At 52.2% G+C, this 24,462-nt stretch overlaps 1 protein-coding gene across 1 annotated transcript in view; it reads left to right on the top strand.

Moving 5' to 3' along the window:
* FER1L5 (fer-1 like family member 5) overlaps window positions 1–24,462 on the top strand; it is a 62,608-nt gene that overhangs the window by 826 nt on the left and 37,320 nt on the right. The window contains exons 2-18 of the mRNA XM_045283836.1: window positions 791–882; window positions 1,281–1,389; window positions 2,744–2,795; window positions 4,125–4,234; window positions 5,102–5,230; window positions 6,626–6,688; window positions 7,824–7,874; window positions 12,696–12,726; window positions 13,369–13,484; window positions 13,689–13,812; window positions 14,242–14,294; window positions 16,199–16,267; window positions 19,934–19,977; window positions 20,060–20,142; window positions 20,218–20,312; window positions 21,365–21,493; window positions 23,845–24,022. Coding sequence (XP_045139771.1) covers window positions 791–882; window positions 1,281–1,389; window positions 2,744–2,795; window positions 4,125–4,234; window positions 5,102–5,230; window positions 6,626–6,688; window positions 7,824–7,874; window positions 12,696–12,726; window positions 13,369–13,484; window positions 13,689–13,812; window positions 14,242–14,294; window positions 16,199–16,267; window positions 19,934–19,977; window positions 20,060–20,142; window positions 20,218–20,312; window positions 21,365–21,493; window positions 23,845–24,022 — 1,528 coding nt within the window. The remainder of the gene's footprint in view (window positions 1–790; window positions 883–1,280; window positions 1,390–2,743; window positions 2,796–4,124; window positions 4,235–5,101; window positions 5,231–6,625; window positions 6,689–7,823; window positions 7,875–12,695; window positions 12,727–13,368; window positions 13,485–13,688; window positions 13,813–14,241; window positions 14,295–16,198; window positions 16,268–19,933; window positions 19,978–20,059; window positions 20,143–20,217; window positions 20,313–21,364; window positions 21,494–23,844; window positions 24,023–24,462) is intronic.

The raw sequence follows: 24,462 nt of genomic DNA, 5'->3' as shown, positions 1-24,462 counted from the left end.
GTGGGATGAGGTATGCCGCACCGGCAAGCCCGGAGAAGAAATGGAAACTTGATGGGGGGAGGCGTCCAGTGTGGACAGGGCACGCTCAAGCTTTTCTGATGGGTGGGGCCTTGTGGCCCGAGAGAGGCCTGTGAGCTGTCCAGGCTGCCAAGGCCTAAAGGGCTATGGCGGCCACAACTGTCCACGGTTGCTCTTAGTCTGTCTCCCTCCCTGGGAAGGGACCCTGGTGTTGTCCGTCCACTAGTCCCACCTGGCTCTCCTGAGGTTTCCACAAGCCCTAAGCAGAATCCCCTTTCCTCTTTCCATCCATCCCCAGACCCCCAGTCCCCAGGGCCCTCCATTCCAAAGACATCCACAGCACTGCAGTTCGAGCAGCAAGAGCCCAGATAGGGTGCCTACCCCCTTGGTCTCAAAACCGAACCAAGCTCATTGCCCTGGAGTATGATTCCGACTCACAGAGCCTCCCTATAGGACGGGAGAACTGCCCCTGGGGGTTTCAGAGACTGTCCACCTCTTACAGGAGCAGAGAGCCTCCTCTTTCTCTCATGGAGGGGCTGTTGGTTTGAACCATGGACCTTGTGGTTAACAGCCCAGAACTTAGCTCATCCACCCACTACACCAGAGTGCCTTTCACACCTATGCGACCCATAGCAAAGGCCAGCCTGTTCAGAGAGCAGAGATGAGGGAGTCGCTCGGTTTTAGAGAAACAGTGCTGACCGCTCTTTGCATCTTTCCTCCTGTTCTGGAAAACTGGGATGGGGGCGTGCTAACTTCTCTGTGTCTCCCATAGACCCTGGTCTGGCACCTCGGAGCCAAACCCCTGGACAATGACTCCTTCGTGCAGGTCATCCTGCGGGATGTGGGTGCCACAAAGCAAGAAAGGTGAGGCTGAGGGCCGCAGCCCAGGCTGCCATCCTATGGGGATGAGCTAGGGCATCCCAGGTCAAAATTCCTCGGTCAGAGAATCTGATTGGTCCAGCGCAGGCCAGGTGTCCACCCACAACGCAGTGAGCCTTCGCTGGGCCTGGCTCCGGTTTTGAAGGAGTGTGGGAGCAGAGGAGCTAGGAAGGAGTGAGGGCAGAGCAGAAACCATGGCGGAGACATCCCCTGTCCTAGGAGTCAATTGCAAGAGAGTCAGGGGGGCCCTCAGCGCTCCAGTGGATGCTCCACCTCACCGTGGCCTGCCTTCGGCTCCTGTGGGAGAAAGCCAGCTGTTGAGAAAACCATGCCTGGGACAGAAAAGGACACCCCCTCCCCTGACCTGCCCTTTGTCGTCCTAGGTTCGTTGGCATGGCCACAGTACTGCTCAGGCCCTTGGTGGACCAGCCAAGTAAGACTCTCTTGGTGAAGGACCTGCCCCTGCTCACCCATTCCATGGAGCCTACCACTGTGAGTGAGGCACAAGGAAGACCCTGGTAGAGAGGGCTGGCTGAGCAGGCTGGGCGTAGCAGTGTAGGAGAGGCAGTGAGGTGGCCTTTACTCCAGTGAAGGGTCCCATCCTGTGGTCACGTCATCCCACTGGCCCTCCCACCCTTCCATCCACCCACTCATCCACCCTCTGGTCTTCCACGTATCCATTTACATTGATTCGCCTGATGAATCGAGCACTGGCATGAGAAACTGCAGTGGGCAATGGGATAGTCTGATGGAGTGAGGCCCACACTCTCCACACATAGAGAAGGCTTCGTCCAGCCAGGGTCAACAGGAATAAAGGATTCTGCATGGGATGTAGTAGAAGGTCTTAATAGAGGACATGATGTTGAAGATGAATCTTCAGAGGGACGTGAGTTCCCCAGTGGATGACCCTCAGTCAGGTGCACAAGGTGACAGTGCAAAGACTGAACGGAGAATGAGGCAGCTCGGCGTGTGGGCGGAGTGGGAGAGATGGGGCTGGGTGGGCAGGCAGGGGGCAGAAGGCCAAAGTACGTTGTATGTTTACCCCGATCACTTTGAGGACCTTTAAAGGGACACCTGGAGCCCTGGGGGGTGGAGGCCAGACCAGCAAATGATTCACGTGCTTGGCTGTCATCCAAAAGAGTTGTGGTGAGAGCCCACCCTTTGGCACTGCGGAAGAAAGACCTGCTGGTCTACTGAACCAACCAACCAACCAACCAATGAACTAGATGAACACACACACACACACACACAGCCATGGAAGATCTATGGAGTACTGTTCTGCCTTATCTCGTGGGCTGACGGTGAGGCAGAGTTGAGTATTCTGCACGTGGTTGGTTTGGTTTTCTCTGTGTGTTTCGGAGTACACTCGGGTGTACTGGTGATGCCGTGGGGGGCCGGGGGATAGTGAGGGAGCTTAGAGGCAAGAAGTCCATCAGGAGGTGTTTGTAGGGGTTCTCCCATGAAGCCAGGTGATGTTTGCCTGGGGGGAGGCGGACTTTGGGCATCTGGTATCAGTCAGCATTTGGTCTTCACGTCGGCTCAACCTCTTCTCCTCACCCACCCACCTATCCTCTCCTGCCACTGCCACGCCAGCATGCAGATTCCCTGCGCTGTAAACAAGTGTTTGCAGCGCAGGAAATCTGCATGTAAACTCATGGCTTCTGAGCTCGCTGTCTCTTCCCAAGCCTGGGCAGGTCCTCATGGTATGCCCTCATACCCCAGCCAGCGTCGCTCCACTCAGGAGCTGGCCACGAGGCTAGCCAGGCTGGGTGGCCAAGTTCAAGCGCTAAGACCTGGGAGGGGGTCTCAGAGCGTGGCTCCCGGCTCACTTTCCTTTCCTTTTCAGTGCACTGTCACCCTACAGGCGGTCCTTGTGAGCCCCCGGCATTTCAAGACAGGTAGGTCCTCTCTGGGGCCTCCCCCTTCCCTTCTCCAAGTGTAGCTGGAAGGGTTCTTTGGGACCTTGGAGACCTGTCCTGGGGGGCAGGGGGCAGGGCGCTGTTGAGGGAATGGGAGCTGGCCGGAGCCCGAGGACCTAGGGGCATCTAGAGGCTGCTCTCCAGACCTTGGGCTGAGGCTGTCTGTCACCACAACACATCCACGCATTGTCCTCTCTAGCCTTGAGAGCCAGCTGTCACCCAAGACGATGACCTGGAATCAAAGCCATTTCCCAAGGGCAAAGAGTAGGCCCTGCCTAAAATCAAACCTACTGCAGTTGAGTCCATCCAGTTGATAGGGAGCCCATAGCAGAGTGGAGCTGCAGGTGTCCCAGCCCAAAGGCAAAGGTGACAGGACAGGGTGGGGTGGGAAACGGGGAAGCCGAGGGCAGAGCTGAGGAGAGTGTGGGCCCACTGTGAGACATGCACCCAACAGTGTGCAGGCTTTATGAATAGCTGCAGAATGGGGACCTCGTTTCCTCTGGAGACCTTCACCCAACACACAGCGCTGCTCCTCGGTTCAGACCAGACCCGAGCATGTACACGGGTATAGATAAGAGCTGGGGGCTCGTGACACACGGAACCCAGGACCAGGGGTGGGACTAGCGGTACCAGAAGGGTAGGGAGTGAAGGGGGGAGAGGAAGGGAGAAAGGGGGAACCGATCGCAATGCTCGACCCATAACCGTACACCCCTCTCCAGGGGGAAGAACAACAGAAAACAGGGGGGAAGGGAGACAGTAGTCGGCGTGAGATATGAAAATAGTAACAAGGTACAATCTATCAAGGGGTTATAAGGGTCACAGGGGAGGTAGGAGGAGGAAAAAAGAGGAGCTGATACCAAGGGTTCAATAGAAAGTAAATGTCTAGAAAAGAATGATGGCAACATATGTGCAAACATGCCTGATGCAATCGATGTATGGATTGTAACAAGAGTTGTAAGAGTCCCCAATAAAATGATCTTAAAAAAATAAAAGATCTTAATAAATGCTAATTATTGTAATTAAAAAAGAAAAAAAAAAAGGCTCCGTTGCTAGTCAGCTTCAGAGGGAGGCAAGGATGGCCATTTCCAGAGTTCCTGTTTGTGGAGCCTGGACCTCAGGAATAGAGACCGACCGAGGATGAGAGGGGCCGTGGAATGCTCTGGAAAGGACGGGGTGTGTCTCTGGAGGCCCCTGGGCTATATTTTTAATCAGAAGTGGGTCACTGGGGACAGAAAGCTGAAATGGGGAAAGCGCCCCACACCCGCCTGGAGTCCAGGCCTCTGAGCGGGCCCTGGGCTGTTTCTGCAGAGGACGAGGACCCCTTGGGCACAGCAGCGCAGGAAGTGGAAATGCAGAAGCTGATGATTCCTGGCTACACCGTGCCCAGGGCTCTGTCCTCAAAGGCCCAGGATTTTCAGGTAAGGCCTTCCAGGTTCAAAGCCCATGTGACCCTGGCCTCTATTCCCAGGGGACTCCTCCCCCTTCACAAGGCCATGAGCACTACTTCACGACAAAAAAGAACCCCACAAGCGGGTAGCCTTGAAAAACAGAAATCTCTCTTATCACCGTCAGGGGCCTAGACTGCGGGCTGGAATGAAGGGCGTTGCCCTAAGGGAAGGCACTTCTTTGTCTCTGTCAGCTGCTAAGAGCTATCAGCAATCCCTGGCACTTCTGTGCTGACAAATGCACCTGCCCCACATGTCTGTCTTCACAGGAACATCATCCTCCAGCCTGCTTATGTTGTATCTGTTCTGCAGTTTATATAACTCGGGAGAGATTCGGTTTAGAACACACCCTAACTTGACAAGGCCTCCTTAATATAACGAAGAAAACCCTATTCCTAAAAGAGACCACCTCCTCACAGGTACAGGGATTAGGATTCCAGTGCCTTTTTGGACAATACAACTCAATCCTGTAGCATTGTCTATAATCAGAGAGGACCCGCTCCGGCGGTGGCCTGCTAGCCCAGGGACTCTCTGCTTTCAAAACTCTCCCAGAAGCCCATACCAACTGAGAAGAGAAACACTGTGTCCACATAAGGGGGAGAGGCAAAGAGGTGGAGGAGACAGTTCCCAGAACCAGGGATATAAACACCCAAGGCCGTTCCCTGGACGTCAAGGCCCCTGCCACCAGCCAGAGTCAGTGCCACCTCCCCCTCCTCCCTGTGTGTTCTCTCCCTTATCTGCAGTAGCTAGACTGTTTCTCTGCAGAACAATTTCACTCTTGAGAAAAGAGACCTTGAGAGTTAAGAAGTGGAGGCCAGGCCCTTGCGGTCTCCCCTACAGGTTCGCGTGAGGGTGTTTGAAGCCCGACAGCTCTTGGGCAACAACCTCAGGCCACTGGTGAAAGTGACCATCGGAGGCAAGGAGCATCGCACGAGGATCAAGCTGGGGAACAATCCTTTCTTTAATGAAGTGAGTGCCAGAAACTCTGGATTGAATGGGCGCGGGGCATGTCGGTCAAGAGCACTAGCCAGGGGCTGGCTGCTTCCTGCAGGCAAGCTTGCTGTGTGCAAGGGCATTTTCCTTGTTTGTTGCACAAACGTTTCCTGAGCACCTACCGGAAGCCGAGCACCATGGTTGGCACTGGGAAGACGGAAGTGAGTCATTCAGGGGTCTGATGGGCAGCACAGCCTATAAGCGCATCCACTACAATGACCAAGACCGGGGCTGACGGGGCTCTAGAAGCCCTAGAATGCTGGTTCTGACTGTGTATTTGTCATGGTTGAAGCCCCACGTTCTAGCACCGTGTCTGATCCGCGATGAACCCAAACTCCCACTCCTGGTCATTGAGTCCATTCTGCCTCATGGCCACCCTCTAGGACAGGGCAGAACTGCCCCTGTGGGTTTCTGAGATGGTAGCTCTTTACAAGAGTAGAAAGCATCATCTTTCTCCCACATGGGCTGGGGAGGTTTGAACTACTGACCTTGCAGTAAGCAGCCCAACATGTAGCCACTACACCACCAGGGCTCCTGATACACAGTAGAGGCGCCATACATATTTGTCAGATTAACTGGTTAATAAGCACACAGAGTCCAAGGTCACTATGAGCCCTGCGTGTTGTCAGGAGATATCAGGCCCTGGAGAAGGTAAAGTAGAAGGGGGGTATAAAGGAGGAAGGCTGTCAGCGAGATGGCTTGGCTACCTTGGCTGCAACCCTGGGCTCAGGCCTAGGAACAACTGTGAGCATGGTGCAGGGCCGGGCAGGGCTTCGTTCCGTGTGCATGAGGTCGTTACCGACGGCACGGAACAACAACACGAGTCGGAATGAACTCCATGCCAGTGAGTTTGGTTTGGGAGTACACATAAGTCAGCAGAGAGGAGGCTGGGGGCAGAGGGGTGACTTCAGGAAAGGCCCCCTAAACCTTGTAGGAAGGCTGGGAGGCGGGTGGGGAGGGAAGATGGTAGTTCAGGTAAGACGAAATGAGCTGGGGCCCCTTTGTGGAAAACAGGTGGGAACCACTAAGGGGATCAGGCAGGAGAGCGGCAGGCCCAGGTTTACAGGTCCTGGCTGCAGGGGGCCAATCCAGAATATGGCGGGAGCCTGAATCTCCATCACTGGCCTTGGCCTGCTCCTGACGGATTCTCCGGGAATCCCTACATGTGTCCTTCAGGTGGACAGAACCCTTCCAGCAGCCAGGAGCCTTCTGTTTCCTAGGGAACAGGAACGTGAGTGAGCTGAAAGTCCTTGGATTGGGTAACGGACACGGAAGAAGCATTCTATTCTCTGTGTCCTTAGATGAATGAATGAGGGTGGGGAGGGAGTAGGGGAACCTTGTCCGCCTGTAACCATATTCTCTCTGCCTCAGACCTTCTTCCAGAATTTTCATGAGATTCCTGCAAAGTTCTTCACCCACGTCATCTTAATCCAGGTGAGGAGCCAAACTGTCCTCACGTTCCTGTCCCACCTCAACCCCAGAAGCCCTATGGCCCCCAGGCCCCCCCCTCAGAGCCAAGGTCACTTCGGGGTGTGTGTCTGAGTTCAAGGCAGCATCCCCATCACCTGCGCACACACACATCCGCGCCCCGCACTGGCAGCCCAGATTCCCCTTTCACGAATTCGTTCAATAAACGTTATGAGGTGCTGCAAGTGGCCAGGTCCAAGCTAGGTGCCAAGGTGCCCAGGACAGATCCTTCCCGGGACGTGGAATTTTCTGCCACCACAGCACCCTCCAGACGGGAGGGTCCTCCACTCCCCAGTCTGAGGGAGCCAGGTAACAGTGTGAACACAGGTGGACCAAGTGCCGCCCGTGTGCCCAGAGGCCAGGGCAGCACAGAGGTCTGGGAGCTCAGCTGTTAATCAAAGAGTTGGCCATTCAATCCCTCCCTGGAAGGGCACAGCCATGAAAACTCTTTGGAGCACAGTTCTGCTCCGCATACCTGGGGGCTCTGTGGTCAGAACCCACCAGAATCAAAGGCACTGGGGTTTGGCGTGATGATGCCTTCTTACTGTGTGCTCAGCCCAGCGCCGAGGAGGATGAGGCGGCTCCCCCTGAAAGAGTTGGCCTGTTTCTGGGAACCCAGACACTGAGGAACCACTAGGGCAGCAGTAATGGAGAATGTTCGTGGAGGGCAATGCCTTAGGGCTTTGTGACGAATTGGCAAGCGAATCGGCCTCTGTGACCCTCAATTCCTCGTGCAATGAAGCCTCACAAGGGTCTTCTGAGAATTGAATGAGAGCAATCTATGTGCCAATGCCAAAAAGTTGAGGCTGGTAAACCAGAAACTAAACCCACTGCCTTCGAGTTGATTCCAACTGTAGGCAGTCTCTCGAGGGTTGCCGTAGCCCTCAGCTTTCCCCCAAGGAACTGGTGGGTTTGAACCGCCAACCTCGTGGCTAGCAGTCCAATGCCTACTCAAAAGCTCCACCAGGGCTCATTCTAGGCAATCAGCAAACATGTCCTAAATCTCGGAGGACCCTAGATGGGCTCATACTCTTCCTCCCGTGGTAGGGAGGGAAAATTGGAGTTATGGATCATTGAAATCTTTCTGGGAATTCCTTCACAGGTGATAAACTCCTCAGTGCCGAGACACAAATCAGAGATCGGGAGATTCCAAGTGAGTACTGAAGGTAGAAGGAGGTAAACAGTTAGAGAGAACCCCGTTAGGCTCCAAGTCCCAGAACCGGGATATTTGCATTAGGAAAACCCACCTATGCACGGGTGACTGGGGCACGTGATGCCGACTCTGTTTCCCCATCTGTTGTCTGTGGGGACGCTGACCTAACCACCCACAGGGTCATTGCATGTTGTTGTCAGCGAGTCATGTCTGGTTGACAGCAGCCCTGTGCTCATCAGAACGAGCGCTGCCAGTCCTGTGTCAGCCGCCAATCATCGTTACAGGCACGGTAGGGAGCCTCTCTGACCGTCCTCGGCCCCGTGTTGAACGCCTCATACGTGTACGGTTCAAACCTCTGCCTCCTGCAAAGTAGCAATGGGAGGAAAGGGGTGGGGGCCCCCAACCCATTGCTGATGAGCGGATTCAGACGCACGGCAATTCAGACTGTGTGTGTCGGAGCAGTCTGCTTCAGAGGGCTCCCTGGCTGTAATCTTGGCAACGGCGGGTCAGGTTTTGCTTCCGCAGCGAGGCTGGGTGGGTTTTGATCAGTGTCAGACATGGGATCAGAGGCTGTAGACTGGCTGATCTAAGTGTTGGGGAAATCCAGACAAAGATGGCTCCTCGGGAGAACAGAGGAAGGAGATTTGATTTGGAAAGACGCGGCCCGAGGGAGGAAGACAGATGGTCTAAACACAGCATTTCGGATCCAGGAAGATCAGCAAAGGGAAGGGTTGGATGGACCTGGAGAGGCTGATGCCTCGTGAAAGCAGCCGTCACAGAAGGACAATACGGACTGGAACCGCTGGCAGAGGCCCGAAGACAAGACAAAGGCTTTCCAACCCGAGGGGGAGAGTTTGGCGGTTCCCCGGGGGTGGGGGCCCAAAGGAGGGAGATGAAGCAGTAGATGGGAGAGGTGCGGGTGTTACCCTGGGTGACCAAACTGAAGCCAGACCCACTGCCATCAAGTCAGTGAGGTGAAGGGGTCCTGTCATCCACGGAGGGAGAAGAGAATCAAAGGCTGGGTGGGGACAAGATAAGCCACAGGCACGGGGTGGGGGGCGGGGGGCCGTTGATGGGCTGAAATGTAAATCCTCACCCAATTCAGAGTGAAAAAAAGGTTTTTTAATAAAAGGATTGGATTCCCAAATGGAATGCAGGATGCCCAGTTAAATTTGAATTTTAGATACGCTGCAAGGGTTCCTGACGAAATAATGCTGGGAATATCTTTCTACTAAAAACAGGCATTTACCGTGGATCTGAAGTTCACATTTTACTGGGCACCATGTGCTTTTCTTTGCAAAATCTGTCAACCCTAGGAAAAGGATTCCCCTCTTGGGAAAGGCAAGTATAAGACAAATACTTAACTACTGACTGCAAGCAGTGAGTACATTGCATTCACTACGTGCTTCTCCCTCCATCTCACCCAACCCAAAGAAAGCACCGGCTGGCTAAGGAAGAGCTTCTCAAGAGGCTAACCTGGACGCTCTGTGCGGCACAACAGTGCAGGGCTTGACGATCAGCCGAAGGTTGGTGGTTCAAACCCACCCAGAAGCACCTTCGCAAGAAAGGTCTAGCTTCCATCAGGTCACAACTTTGAACCCCCTCCTCTCATAAACCCAAGGGTTCTCCATGAGTCACAATCAACAGCAACTAACAACCCCCCAAAAGTGGTAGCAATGTTTATGACAGAGGCGCGACACAGTTCCCAGACAATGACCACCCACCATACACACGATGCATGGAGCCCAGTGACGGAGGGGGGCCTGAGAAAAGCTGGACTTGACAGAGCTCCTTGTGGTGGACACTTTCTGTGCATGATGCAACGCTCGTATATTCACAAACGTAGAGGGAAGAGGATCATGGGTGTCCGCATCCTCATTATGCGACTTGACCAACTTACAGCCAATCATGCTTTTTCTACATTCCCCACCTACCCCACCGCTTCCCCTCCCGCCATGGATGCTTTTTGAATGAAATTTTAAGTAGACCATCACTTTATCTGTAAATAGTTCAAGTAGTCTCTCTAAAAGGTAGGAATTTTATTCATCGTAAGCACAATGCCATCAATGAATGACCTTTGGAGGTCCTGGGCGGCATTAAATATCTAGTCGGTGTTCCTAGTCCTTGAATTCTTCCTACTGTTGTTCAAAGAAAGACCAAAACAGGTCCACACGTGGCAGTTCATTAGTATGGATTTTAGATTCCCATCCTCTTCTTCCCACCCAGCACTCCCCCCACCCCTCCTTACATTTTCTTTGTTAAAGAAACTGGATGGTGTACCCTGCAGAGCTCCCCTGGGTCTGGATAGGAACGATGGCATCCCCAGGGGATTTCGAGGCACCCTGGTGTTACAGTGGGTCACGCGTTGGGCTGCTAACCACAAGATCAGCAGTTCAGAACCACCACCCGATCTATGGGGACAAGATGAGACTTTGTTCCGTGAAGAGTCTCAGAGTCTCGAGAACTCATGGGAGCAGCCCCACCCTCTCCTGTGGGGTCACTGTGAATCAGAAGGGGCTCCAGGGCAGTGAGTTTGTCCTGTTTTGGGTCTGGCCCTGTATTTTCTGTCTACTGGAGCGGTCAGTCTCAGGGTCAATATTTCTACAAGGCAACTTCAGCAGGAGGCACAGAATGTCTGTCTGTTTGTCTCGCTTTTGTTGTTAGCAGCTATTACTAATCACTGCCCAGATGTACTGCTCCACAGAGGGGAGTTGAGCAGGTCTTTTTTTCTTCTTCTTTCAACAGCTTTGTTGAGGTATAATTACCATACAATACACTGCATCTATCTGTAACCTACAGTCGATTAACATCTACATGTGGTTGTTGCTGTGAGGTGCCATTAAGTAGGCTCTCGCCCATAGTGACGTCATGCACCACAGGACAAAACACTGCTCGGTCCTGCGCCATGCTGACCATTGTCCCTACGCCTGAGCCCATCCATGCAGCCACGGTGTCAGTCCATCTGGGTGAGAGCCTTCCTATTTCCTTGCTGCACCTCCACTGTACCGAACACGTCCTTCTCCAGGCGCTGGTCTCTCTTGAAAAATGCCCCACGTATGTAAGACGAAGTCTTGCCACCCTTGTCTCTAAAGAACACTCTGGCCTTACCTTTTCCAATCCAGTTTGTCCTTTTAGCATTCCATGGTACTTTCAATATTTCTCTAGCCCCACAATTCAAACGCACCTATTCTTCTATGGCAGTGGTTCTCAACTTTCCTAATGCTGCAACCCTTTAATACAGTTCCTCTTGTTGTGTGACCCCCAACCATAAAATTATTTTCATTGCTACTTCATCACTGTAATTTTGCTACTGTTAGGAATTGCCATGTAAGTATCTGATACGCAGGATGTGTTTTCAATGTTACAAATTGAACATAATTAAAGCATAGTGATTAATCTCAAAGCAATATGTAATTATATATTGTGAAATATCTATTTCTAATTACAAATAAATGAACTTTTGTCTGGATGCATGGTGTAGCATGGGTAACAGTCTTCATGCCAGGTATCTGCATGGGGCGTATCTGCATGTGGGCGGACCCACCTGGAGAAGGACAGAGGGGCGGTGCTTCGGTTCCTAAGACCATTGGAAATATGTGTTTTCCGATGGTCTAAGGAGACCCCTGTGAGGGGTTGAGAACCACTGTTCTATGGGCTTCCTTATTCAATGTCCAACTTTCACATGGAGAATACCATGGGGAATGAAGCAATGGAGAATACTAGGGGTTGGGTCAGGAACACCTTAGTCCTCAAAGTAACATCCTTGCTCTTCGATTCTCTAAGGAGCTCTTGTGCAGCAGATTTACCTAATCCAACATGTCTCTTGATCTCCTGACTGCTGCTTCCATGATCATTGATGGTGGATCCACATAAGACAAAACCCTTTACGACCTCAACCTCTTCTCCATGTATCATGTTGTCCATTGGTTGCATCCATGGGCTCAGGCACAAGAACAGAGTTGAGGATGGCGCAGGACCATGCAGTCTTTGGTTCTGTGGTGCACAGGGTCAGACCTAACAACAACAATAACATAATGATAGCCGGCATTGTCCAGTTCTGATCCAATGGCAATTCTGGTGCTAGGAGTCAAGGAGGCACACGGGTTGGCTGAGTTTGAGGGCAGACTTTCATGAAGAATTCGGAGGCTAGTCTACGGGACCTTCTGATGGGGACTACAAGGGTGGTCCAAATGTTCTGAGGTGCCTCGCCCCACACCGCCCCCATTAATCCCACCCCATGACCCCTATGCCTCTGTCGGAAACCCTCTCCCAGGGGAAAAGGAAAACCTGTCGTTTCTTTGCCAACTCCTCCTTGACCACCGTCTTTCTCCCCTCCCATCCAGGGGCTGTTGGTTGGGCAGTGAACGTGATCATTAGATACACTTACCCTCTAGGCTTCCTCACCTACTCGCTGTAAGATTGGGTAGCGCTGATCTCAAACTCAGCGTCCTCCCTTACAAGGTGGGGTGATGATAGATCTGGGTTGTTATAAAGATGAAAGGCGTTCACACAGAACAAATGCTCACACCTGGTAACTAGTGTTGGCATCCTGATGTTCCGTAAAGCCAACCTCCCTGCCATCGAGTCGGTGCCAACTCATAACGATCTGCAGGATGGGGTCGGACAGCCTCCGTGAGTTTCCGAGACTGTCACTCCTTCCAAGAGCAGAGAGCCTCCCCTTTCTCCCGGGGAACAGCTGGTGGGTTTGCACCGTTGGCTTTTTGGTTAACAGCCCACACCCTCAAGGCTCCTATCATGTTGGCAGTGGTCTACATCTTGCCTGGAAGCCCTAACTTACCCTCACCCCTCTTATCTTTCCAGACAGATATTGGGTTTGTCTACAATTCGCCAGGTAAGGGACTGTTGTAAGTATGTATGTGTCTACTGAGAAAAACCAGGCCAGGGGTGAAAATGCTTCCATATCCCCATCGTGTCCACTCATGAGGGAAAATGTTAGTGGGTGTGTTATTTTCTGTACTTGGTGATGTTTTACTGTGCTTTATGGTCTTTTATCCTACTTTGTAATCATAGAATTGGGGGCATGTGCTCCACCCTTTATTGCAACCTAGGTTTTGGTTTCTATTTTTTGAAGCCAGGGTTGGGGAAATTGAAGGTTGAGTTTCCATGGTGACCTGACCATAACATAACAGGGTGAGGTTTGGATGTAGGGTTTTCAGAAATGCTTACCTCTATCGTATCTAGTCCCAGAGCAGGTCAGTAACCATGGTAGGTTCCTATGGTGAGAGAGAGGGGTTCCTGCTTCCTAAAGACACTAGTTGGCCGCTTCATGAGTGGACTCTTATTGCCTAAATTTTAGGCCCTAAAGATTGGGGGGTGACTGCAGGATCTCAGTAAGATGCTACCACTGCCAGTTTCTGGGAACCTGAACAAATGAGAGAAGTGTCCATACCCCTCCCCTTCTGAAACCACTGCAGACTTCAGGGAAGGGGCATTGGAGACTGGCCACTGGCCTATGACCCCTGTGTTTCTCCAGGTCACACGATCCTGAGGGAGTGGCTAGGTCTCTGCCAGCCAGATGATATGAACAGTGGTGTGAGAGGCTACCTGAAAGTCACCATCTGTACCCTGGGGGTGGGAGACCAGGCCGTGGTGAGAGTTCCCCCACCCCGCACCTCAGTAACTTTTCCTGTGGTGCTCTCCCGCTGGGGGCACCACCGGGCTCTTCACGTGGCTTTTGATCTTCCCCTCCTCCCCTCTGTCCACTGCCCCAAGTGGGAGGTTGGGGGATCAAAGCCTGGTGGCCTGGGACTTGATGCCCGGAGATTCTGACCCTCCTCCCACTGGTGTCTCCAGGTGGATCTTGTGCAACCCTATGGGGCCGATGGCACCAGTCTTAAACTCTTGAAGTTGGCGGCAGTCCCAATCCACCTGGCTTACTTAAACATCTTCATCTACTGCGCAGAGGACCTCCATTTCAGTTACAGTCGGGCTGGTGGGAGGAAGGGACGCTGATGTGCCCTACACGGTGGCATCCTGGACCCTCAAGGGGCTTCCCCAGTCCACTTTGACACTGACCTAAGGTTTGGGGTGGTGGGACAGGATACGACTCCAATCCACCAAGAACTGTTTGATGAAGGTCCCATGGGCACCCTTTGAATTGGGTTCCCCTGCTCTTGATTTGTCTTTGATGGAGACAGGTCATTGCAAGCTGGCCTATTAACAGTCCTCCTGCCTCTGCTACCATGATCCACTGACTGGGGCACAGGGGTGATTCAGGACTGGTCTTCCCAGGGACGCCAAGTGAATCCTTGGGTGGTGGCAGGGTTTTTAAGCTATCCTATCACCTCTCCATTTGTTCCCCCTAAAAGAATCCTGTTATCTCAGGCTTTTAACTTCTTGTTCGTAGGGAAACACCAACCAGGGAATCCTGTCTTGGAGGTAGAACTAAGTGGGAAAAAGGTACGTTTAGGAAGGGTGTAAGACTTGAGGGAATTGCCACCTAGATGAACTCAAGCAGCACAGAGGAGGAGGTAGTGGCAGGACACCAGGAGCTGGGCCTCTGCTTTTCCATTAAAGAGCCCTAAGGCCCTACCAAGAACTCTGTAAAGATGGAGGCTACGTCTTCATCGCTCTTGGGTCCCTGTAGCCCAGCACTTTGCATGGAGAAGATACTAGAAGTCAACTCTAGGAGTAATGTGTGACTGCAGGGATGCGTGAAGGAAGCAACCGGCCCACAACAAACCAACAGCACTGTCTCTGTCACTGACCCCTCTGGAGTTCAGTTAATTCGTATCTAAATGGAAGGTTCCAGGCGAGAGAGTTGCTAACATGCCAGGAGCCGCTATGAATAGAGAGTAGCATTTTCCAAGATGTTCTGATTCGGGAAAGATGAGCCCCCACAGGGGCTAATGCTCAAATCTGGAGAATGCTAGGTTACCTGAAATGGATCTGTCTCAAAATCCACACACCATCATTTCCACCCAAAACCTAAAAACCAGACAAAACTCACTGCCAAGGAGTCGATGATGACTCATGGTGGCCCTACAGGACAGGTGTAACTGCCCAGGTGAGTTTCTGAGATGGTAGCTCTGTGTGGAAATAGAAAGCACAGTGTTCTCCCGCCAAGTGGCTGGTGGTTCCCAACTGCTCACCCTGCGGATTGTAGCCCAGCATGTTTCCACCGAGCCACCAGGCTGCTCCACATTCGGTTAGAGGTAGTTAAATTCAGTCCACACTCAAAGGGAGCGACATTAGTCTCCACTTTTTGAAGGAAAGACCGCCAAAGAATTTGTGGACATATTTCACAAATCAGCCAGCCGATTGAGTGTTTATTTCCCAAGGAGGGATTTGAGTGCTCCCCAAACTAGGTAAGAGGCCCTTGGATGAAAGAGTATATATTTTAAAAATTAATACCTGGGTGTATCTTATATTAAAAAGTTGAAACCATCTAGCTAATGCTTAAATCCAAATATGTCATTGTCTGGAAGAAGGCTAGGCTTTACGAATGAGACCCACGGGGGGGTGGGGGGCGCGTGGGGTGCTGTACGTCAGCGTTGTTTCTTCTGTGGGAATGTTAGAGCTTGTGGGGCAGCACGGCTGCACGCCCATAGTTAGTCCTCCAGTTAGGTTTGGAGAGGCTTTTCCTCAGTTCTTGCTTCTCCGTGCGGAAAGAAGTCACCTGGTCGGAGCGTGAAAGTAAGCTTTTATGAATGGAAGCAAACTTTGTCAATCCTGCGTACTCACAGACAAGAAATCACCATCTCCAGAGGGGGTCGGGGGGAGGGAGGGAGAGAGAGAGAGAGAGAAGGGGGAGTGTGTTTGCCCATCTTTGAACTTAAATACCCTTCCTCCCGGATGGGCCTCCTCCCACCTCCCCTCAGAAGGCGTGATTGTGTATGGGTGTGCTAAGTGTGCATGTGACCTGTGATGAAACCAGTTCTGACTGTGCATGTTTTCCCCCATAGTCTTCCGGTGCACGCATGCCCCCATTTCTTAAGAAGTCCCCTTTTTCCTTTATGGGCTTGGCTGGCTGTTCCTTGTTCACTGGTGGGCCACTTTTGGGGGGCAACCTCTTTTTCCTAAGCTTCTTTCCCAATAGTTCCTACATCTACTTCTAGATTATGTCCATTGAGAAATTTACTTAAGGGAAAAGATGAGGTAGTCTTAACCCGGCAGAAGTAGAAGGGTAAGCCCAAAGACTGGCGTTATAGCTGATGAGAAGTGGTCCCAGGTGTCTTTGGGTCAGGGATGAGCATGGTCGGCTCTGGGCTGCAGGTGGCTCCCTTTAGTGGCAGGAAACAAGGGGCTGGGGTGTGGCCATGAGGCTGGGGGCCGGTACTGATCATGCGTTGGGATGTTCTCAGCTCAAGACCAAGATGCAGACCCAAACCGAGAACCCAATCTGGAACCAGATCCTGACCTTCCAAATCCAGGTATCACTGCTCCTAGGAGCCAGGGGGAAAGTGGCTTGCCCTCAAAAGAAAAGGGCGGGTGTTGGGGTGTTGGTACAAATGGGACATGGAGGCCAAGGAGCATGGCAGGTGGGCACTCAGCCTAAGAGGGAGTGTGAGAGAGCCCAGGACACGTGGGAATCTTACTGCACTGACCCCCTGCTGTGTAGGAAGGAGGCTTGTGAGTGCTCTGCCCTTGACTAGGAGCCAAAGGTAGGAGGTTTGCATCCACCTCGCCACGCCGAGGAGGAAAGGCCAGGCGATCTGCTTTCATGAGATCACCGCTCTTGGAAACCCTGCGGAGCGTGATCCAACTCTAAAGCACGAGTCAGGGTAGACTTGATGGGCAGCTCGTGTGTTTACATATTTTTATGAAAAGAGTTGGAATGCGCTTTCCAGAGAACTTTAAAGTGCTTGTCTGGGTAATCTAGCGCTGCTATAACAGATAAACCCCGAGAGGACGCTTTCACCTACAGAAGTTATTCTCCACAGTTCAGGAGGCTTGAAGTCCAAATCCAAGTCCAGAGTGCCGGCTCTAGGGGAAGACTTTCTTCCTGTGTCAGGTCTAGGGGGAGGCCCTTTACATTCCGGTGGGCCCAGTGTCCCTGGAGATCTCCATGTGTCTTGGCATCAATCTTTCCCTGGGTCTGGGAGGTTCTCCCCAGCTCCACAGAACGATCCATTCTGTGTTCTTCTTCCTTGACGGTAGCCAGGTCCCTCCTCCTCTGCTAGCTCTCCCGTCCTTTATCTCTTGCCGGATGCACGATGATGTGGGCCACATTCAGGAAAAAACCTCCCTTCCTTTGCATCATGGCAGTGACCTCAGCAAGAGTGTGGCACCTCACGCTACTCTCCTTACAGCCAGGGGCCTCATCACGTAAGATCACATCACGCGGCATCACCACATCGTGACATAACTGACAAACCACTGAGGATCATGACAGCCTAGCCACACTGGCAACTACAAAAGGGAAGAGGGCACAATTTCATCCACACCAATCCCTTTTCTCCACACTAAGAAGCAAAACACATTCTAGATTGTGTTGCATGATTTCTTGCCTCTCCGACAAGTGCCCCAAATATCACAGAGCTCTTTGGGGAAGGCCGAGGGGCATTACCGAGAGCACCGTGATGTACTGGGCTGCTTGTTCCTCGTGAGGTCCTGTAGTCTCGTCTTATAAATATATTCAGAACCCTGGTGGCATAGTGCTCCTTGGCAGAAAGATGCGGCTTTCTATTCCTGTAAGTTACAGTCTCAGAGACCCACAGGGACAGTTCTAACTTGACCTATAGGGTCACTCTGAGTCGGAATCAACGCAATGGATGTGAGTGACTATAATCTGATTTTATGTCCTTTTAGTCCTGCTCAATCCACTATTTGTCTCTTGTTGGCAGGGAGCCCTGAAAGAGTTTTGCTGCCGTTTGATGACTATGCCAGGTTTCTAAAGGCTCCGTGCAAAATAAAACCAGTTCTGGGAGTCAGCTGGGGCTCTCTCCCAAGAACCAGCGTGTAGAACTTTGTGTAACACCTGTTTGTTCTTTCCCTAAACCTTACATTTGTGTGGACACTTCTAATTAGCTCATGAGCTCCTCTGTTTCCATTATTGGACCCTCTCTTCAGTTTTTCTAGAAGCTTCCCCACACTAGCTCCCAATGAATTCTGATTTTTAACAGTTGCTCCTAACCCCACCTCCTTGGATGATTTGTATAGATTCTTAAAGTAGGAAGAAACCTAAGAGGGAACCCTAGTCCATGCCCCACTGTGTTAGTCTGGGTAGACTAGAGAAACAAATTCATGAAGACGCATATGTGTGTAAGAAAGAGCTTTATATACAACAGCAGTTGAAGATTGAGAAAACATCCCAGCCCAATCCAGATCAAGTCCATAAGTCCGATATTAGCCCATATGTCGATACCAATCTATAAGGTCCTCTTCGGACTCACGAAGCACATGCAATGACGCTGAAGGCAGGAAGATCACAGGCCAGTGGGTGGAAAGTCTTGTGGATCCAGCGGCGGTAGAAGCATCTCAGCGCTGGCAGGGGTCTCCACGTGGCTCCTCCAATTCCCAGGGCACAGGGTCTATCAGCATAGTGCCATGTGTCTTGTCAGTAGAGCATCTCTCAGGGAGTGAGCATAGAGAGAGAGTGTGTCTCCCGCCTCCAAGGAGGAGATGCAGCAATTCCCAGAATCCTCAGGAGAGGGCCATGCCCACACAGAGGCCTTGTTGGCTATAAAATGATTACAGGCTAGACTTCACCCCTTCACTCATAATCCTCTCAAATTGACAGCAGATTAACTACCACACCTGCCCATGCAAACTCCCTTCACCCCGTCCCTGGCTGTCAGGACAGCTGAGGGGACTGCCCCTCAGGTTCTCTAGTGCTCTGTGGATGTGAATATGTTGGGAGTATTCAGCCTCCTTCAGGCTCAGAACCAGCAGCACCGGCCAGGTTCTCCTTCGTAGCCGGGAGAAGCCTTCGGATGTTTGAAGAAGGTACTCCGCTTTCCTGTTCAGACACCACTGATCCCAGCCCGAGTTCCTGCAGAACACTCTCCAGGGAGGCACATCTCGTGTGGATGCAGGCCCGAGTGTCAATAAACTAGTGGTCAACTAGACCCAACTCCTGACTTCTCCACGCATGTGTGTCAGAGTAGAACTGTGCTCCACAGGCTGATGTTTCAGATGTAAACTGGTAGACCTGGCCTCTGGGTGGACTGGCATGTCCCCTCATTTGGCTAGTAGCTGGTATGGGTGTTGCCAAGTCTCATCTCTATGTCTGTGGGTATAATCCCATTTAGGAATGGGCTGCCTTTGTTAACGAGGCAGGCTTAGTATCATGTATCTTGCTTGAGTCAATGTCTTTTGAGATACAATAGAGGTTAAACTAGCAAGCAGATAGGAGATAGGTGAGATCTACCCATAGACACAGGGAGCTCTCCAAGGGCTCAGGAAGCAAGATCGGTGACACAAGGACCTTCCTCCAGAGCCGGCAGAGAGAGGAGGCCTTCCCTAGAGCTGGGGCCCCAAGTTTCAATTTCTAGCTTCCTCAACTGTGAGAAAAGACCTTGGTACTACAATGGGTTCAGCACTGGACTGCTAACCAGAAGGTTGACAGTTCAAATCCACCAGCCGCTCCGCAGGAGAAAGAAGAGGCTGTCTGCTCCAGTTTTACAATTCTGAGATCTAGTTTTGGAAAAACTAAGGAGCAGTTCTATTCTTTTTCCTTTAAAAAAATTTTTTTTTATCGGGGGCTCTCACGACTCTCTTAACCATCCATATATCCATTGTGTCAACATTTGCGCATATGATGCTTTGAAAATGACGATGAGGAAGGAGCAGTTCCATTCTGTCCTGCAGAAGCGAGTTGGTAGCGGTAGGGGTGGTTCTTTTTGGTAAGCTGGGAGAAAATAAACACCTGTCGGTGAAAGCCGCAGTGCTGGAGAACCTAACCAGCAGCCAAGGCTGCCCACCGCCCACCGTTTGCACCACCCAGGGGTTCTGAAGGTCCTAGCATTCCACAGTCAGTCCATCTCTGTCTGTGATTCAGTGGCCCAGATCCAGGACTCCCCGACTTGCTCAAAATCTCTCTGGGGCCCAGAAGTCCCCCGAGGTCACCCTCTGTTGCTCTCGCCTTCCCCCTGCAGCTGCCCTGCCTCTCCAGCTACATCCAGCTGAGAATCTTGAACTGGTGAGCCCCGAGGAAACACCTGCGGGGAGGAGGATGCCAGGGCCCGGAGCGGGCCCAGCGAGCTGAGGGCGTTACTTTGCAGCGCCAAGATGAATTGCCGTGAAGAGATTGGGACTGCCAGCCTGGCCCTCAACCAGATCTCCTCCACCGGTGCAGAGATGGAAGGCAAGCCGAGTGTCCAGCCAGCCCCTGTCTCCCGCTCCTGCCCCGCACCCCGTTTCTCATCCTGCCTTCTTCCAGGCGCGTACTCTGGCTTCTTACCCTGCTTCGGCCCCAGCTTCCTGACGTTCCACGGGGGCAAAAAGGCCCCTTTCAGGATCCAGGAGGAGGGCACTGTAAGCTGGTCATTTCAGTGCTGGGGGGCGGAGGGGAGTGGGTGGAGGCGGCTCGGATCCGTTTTCTTCCCTACTCGAGCTGTGGAGGCTCTTAAGTCTCTGTCTAACTAGCCGTGCCGGACAGTGGACATGGTGTGTGGCCTAAGGAAGGAACAGCTGGGGCGGCGATAGGCATTCCTGGAGGGGGGCAGCGGGGAGCTCTTGAGATGAGACTTCGGGTGCCGAGGACATTTTAGACAAACCGACCCAAACCCAACTCGTCATTGAGCCTATTCCGACTCAGGGAGACCCTGAGACAAAGGAAGAGGTAAACGTGGAAAAGCACTGGCCTCTTCTAAACTCGGGTTGAGACGTCGGAACCCCGACCCCAAGTGGGATACGGAATCAAGGGGACGAGGCCGGAAAGGAGTGACCCGGAGCTCAAGGCCAGTAGGAGGCTCTCTGGGCCCCTGGTTCGCTCGCATCCCAACTGGGTCTGGTCCACCTCGTCTTTCCTCTCCGCAGCTTTAAATTGGGAACCCCAGGGCAGCATTCTAATTGGCCTCCTTAAGTCCCGTGTGCTTCCTTCGGGCCAATCACTGTGGCCAAGGGGGACAGGCAGACTCTGATTGGCCAGCCTGTGGAACCAACTCACAGTGTCCTTCGTGCTTCCGCACTCGGCGCTGCCAGCGGCTCAGCGGGATGGGGCGTTTCTACCCCAGCAAGGTGTTACGGTCCCAGAAACTCACAGGGGTGGTTCTGCCATGTCCTAGAGGGTCACTGGGAGTCAGCAGTGAGAGTTAGCATAATCCCCTCTACAGGGAGCATTTATGGGGGACAGGGTACTTCAAGTTGGCCTGCAGATAGATCAGGAGGTAGAAGGGAGCTTAGGGACAGGTTGTCCTCCCTCCACCGCCACACACAGTGGTGTCAGGAACTCCTTTCTGGGATTGAAAGCTCTCTGATCTTTCTCAAGCCAGCCCCAGGCAGGTAGAGGGTGAAGAGAGATTTATTTTTCTCTCACCCTTTTGGTATGTTTCTTTGTTTCTTCCTTCCTCTCTGCTGCCCTGTAGACCCTTCCTGACGCTGTGATGCATGGTTTGTCCTATCAAGGTCGAGCCTTTCTGGAGTTAATCACCCACGTAGGTCCCTATCAAGACTTTAAGATAAAGAATCTCTCCCAGGACGTGGTCATTACACAGGTAACTCAGGAAACCAGAGTTCCCCTGCCTGCCCCACATTTTCTGTGGGCCCCAGTTTCTGGCTTTGATTGATGGTGGTCAGAGGGTTCAGAAGCCTTAGGCTTCCTGCTAAATGTTTTCTCAGAATGCTGAAGAATGATTGATTAATTACCTGAGTATTTCTAAGCCTCCTGCGGGGAGGCTCCGTGCTATGCTCAGGGGACTCGGTATAGACCAGGGTTTCCTTTAAGAAATGAAGAGTTGAGTTTTGGAGAAATGGTGTTGTCTCGCGACCTTATTTTTCACGGCTTTGCAAAGTAACCTAAGGGGCTGGGAAGGCTGCCCGGCATGCAGTGGAGGGCCAGGGAAGCAGGGCTAGACCGGCCAGCTATTCTTGGGGAAGGGCAATGATAATGTCAGAAAGACTATCATCAGCGTTACTGAGGTCTACACGTAGACATTTGTGGAATTGGAGAAGGTTCTGCTGTGCATATTTTCACCACAATGAAGAAAACAGAAAATAATTAACTGGAGTCTAGGAGACGAAGCCGGGCTCAGCCAGTGAAGAGAAATAAAGATACATTCTTGATGGAGGAGACGTGGAGTGAAGAAAGGAAGCAGGGCCCAGAGACCCTTAAGAAACAGAATGGTCAGAGCTAGTGACTCATAGTTCTTTGGACGTGAGAGCAAATCCCTCAGGCTGGTGCCCATTTTCTGGCTTGGGTGACAAGGTGGTCAGAGGTCGCACCCATAGAAATGAGTTCCTTAGAGGAGAAGCGGGGGTGGTAGAGGCAGTGAGTGTTTGTGAGACACCCAGGCAGCTAGCCTCAGAGACTGCTAGATGCTGGGTGTGGGTATGTGGTCAAACCCCAAACCAAATGTGCTGCGATTGACTCACGTCTGACTCACAGCGACACAATGGACAGGGTAGAACTGGCCCCTGTGGGTTATCAAGGCAGTGCATCTTTTCTTATTTTTTTCTCTTAAAAAATTTAAAAAATCATTTCCTTGGGAGCTCTTACAGATAGCATAACATTCCGTAGTTGAATCACATCAAGGAGTTTTGTACAATTGCTACCACAGTCAGTTTCAAAACATTTCCTTTCTTCTTGAACTCCTCGATATCAGCTCTCCTGCCCCCCTTGCCCCACCCCACCCAGGAACCCTTATTTTTATATATATTTTTAAGCAGAAAGGCACAGCCCTCTCCTGTGGAGCAGCTGGTGGGTTCAAACTGCTGACCTTAAGGTTAAGCAGCCCAGTGTGTAACCCACTGCACCACCAGAGCCCTCTGAACGCTGGCATGTGAGCCCATGTGTGGAAGAAATGATCCAGAGAGGGTTGGTGCAGTGAATGTTCTGGGGACGGGGGTAGCCGCGCAGGGGCGCCTGTCAGCCACCGTCTCTGAGGCTGTGGTGGAGACAGAGGGGTTGCCGAGGAAGCTGAGAAGGGTTCTTCTGTGGCAGCCTCGGAGGGTGGCAGAAAGGAGTCGTCTATAGCCCTGAATGTGGCAAAGAGGCAGAGTGAGGACGCAAACCGGCAACAAGCATGTCTGCTGGATAGTGGGAGCGTGCCGACACCCTCGAGCCGAGAGGGAAATCCAGCTGCCATAGACACAGCTAGGAGGAAGAGATGCTGGAGATGGCGCATAGCGGTTTTCAGATGGTTTCTTGTAAGAAATGACTGAAAGGTGAATGGAGATATATCCAGTAGTGGCTAAATAGACTTAAAGGGGAGAAGACGGATTATTTTCTCAGGCATAGGAGACCTGGGGGTTAGTAGAAACTGGCAACAGAAACAAGGCAGAGAGGGTGCCATGATGAATAGACGTCCAAGCATGGGGGGTGGGAACATGCTGGGGAAGAGTGGGCTGCTGGGGCAGGACGCAGAGAGACTCCTCCTCTCCGGGGAGGAAGACTACTTGAGGAGAAGAGCCGGGAAGGTCAGCCAGGGAGGAGGTGAGTGCAATCCCAACTCCATGGCCCTGCCCACCCTGGTGTTCTGGAGGAAGGGAGCGAGGCAAGGAGGGGCTCCTTTACATGGCGAGGGGTGGACAGGCCCAAATCAGAGGCTAGCCTAACCAGGGAGGGGATGCCCTGCCTGGGAACAAGAGGAAAGGAGCCAGCTGCTTGGGTGGGCGGGCCCGGTGAGGTCGTGGGAGGGGCTGCTTCTGATCAGTTAGGTCCAAGGGTCCCAAGCCCTTGTTCTGAGAATGAAGTTTGCATGATGGCCTCCCTCACCCTGAAGAGAAGGAAGTTGACGTTTGAAGGTCATGGGGCCCCTTCTCCTTGCTTCCCCACGTGTCTTGTTCGTCCTTGGCTTGCTCCCCTCTTCGTTTATGTATTGGTGAAGTGGGGGGTTATTGTTTTCAGAAACAACAGAACCGCCAGAAGTATGGGCTGTGTGTCATCTTCCTCTCCTGTGCGATGATGCCTGACTTCAAGGACTTGATCCAGTTCGAGGTCAGCATGGGCCACTACGGGAACAAGACGGATCTGAGTTACAAGCCTCTAGTCTCAACGACGCAGTTCAGCCCAGTGATATATGATGGTAATAGACCCAATGCAACAGTAGATCGCAACCACGGTGTTCCAGGCTGTTACAGAATCTAGCTAGGAGGTGGTTAATCCAATAACTGAGCGTAGGTCTTGCCTTTAAGTCCTTCTCTACACTACATTCTTTCTACACCACAGCTTTCTCAACCCCTCTGCGCCCCATCCATCTCCACGCCACCCAGCACTCCATCTATCCAGCCACCATTCATTTATCCAGTAACCATCTAGCCAACCTCTCAAAAAAACAAAACCAACTCACTGAAATTGAGGCAGTTCTTCTTCATCGTGACCCCGTGAGGCAGGGTAAAATGCCCCTGTAGGTTTCCAAGACCCTTTATAGAAAGTCTCTTATTCTTGTAGAGCAGCTGACGATTTCAAACTGCTGACCTTGCCGTTAGGAACTCAGCAGATAACCATGACTCCACCAGGGCTCCA

Source organism: Echinops telfairi, unplaced genomic scaffold, assembly GCF_000313985.2.
Source record: "Echinops telfairi isolate 266 unplaced genomic scaffold, ASM31398v2 ScPeMD7_7467;HRSCAF=8505_1, whole genome shotgun sequence".
NCBI lineage: Eukaryota > Metazoa > Chordata > Mammalia > Afrosoricida > Tenrecidae > Echinops > Echinops telfairi.
The sequence above is the reverse complement of the archived record's forward strand: the minus strand, read 5'-3'. Positions and strand labels throughout refer to the sequence as shown.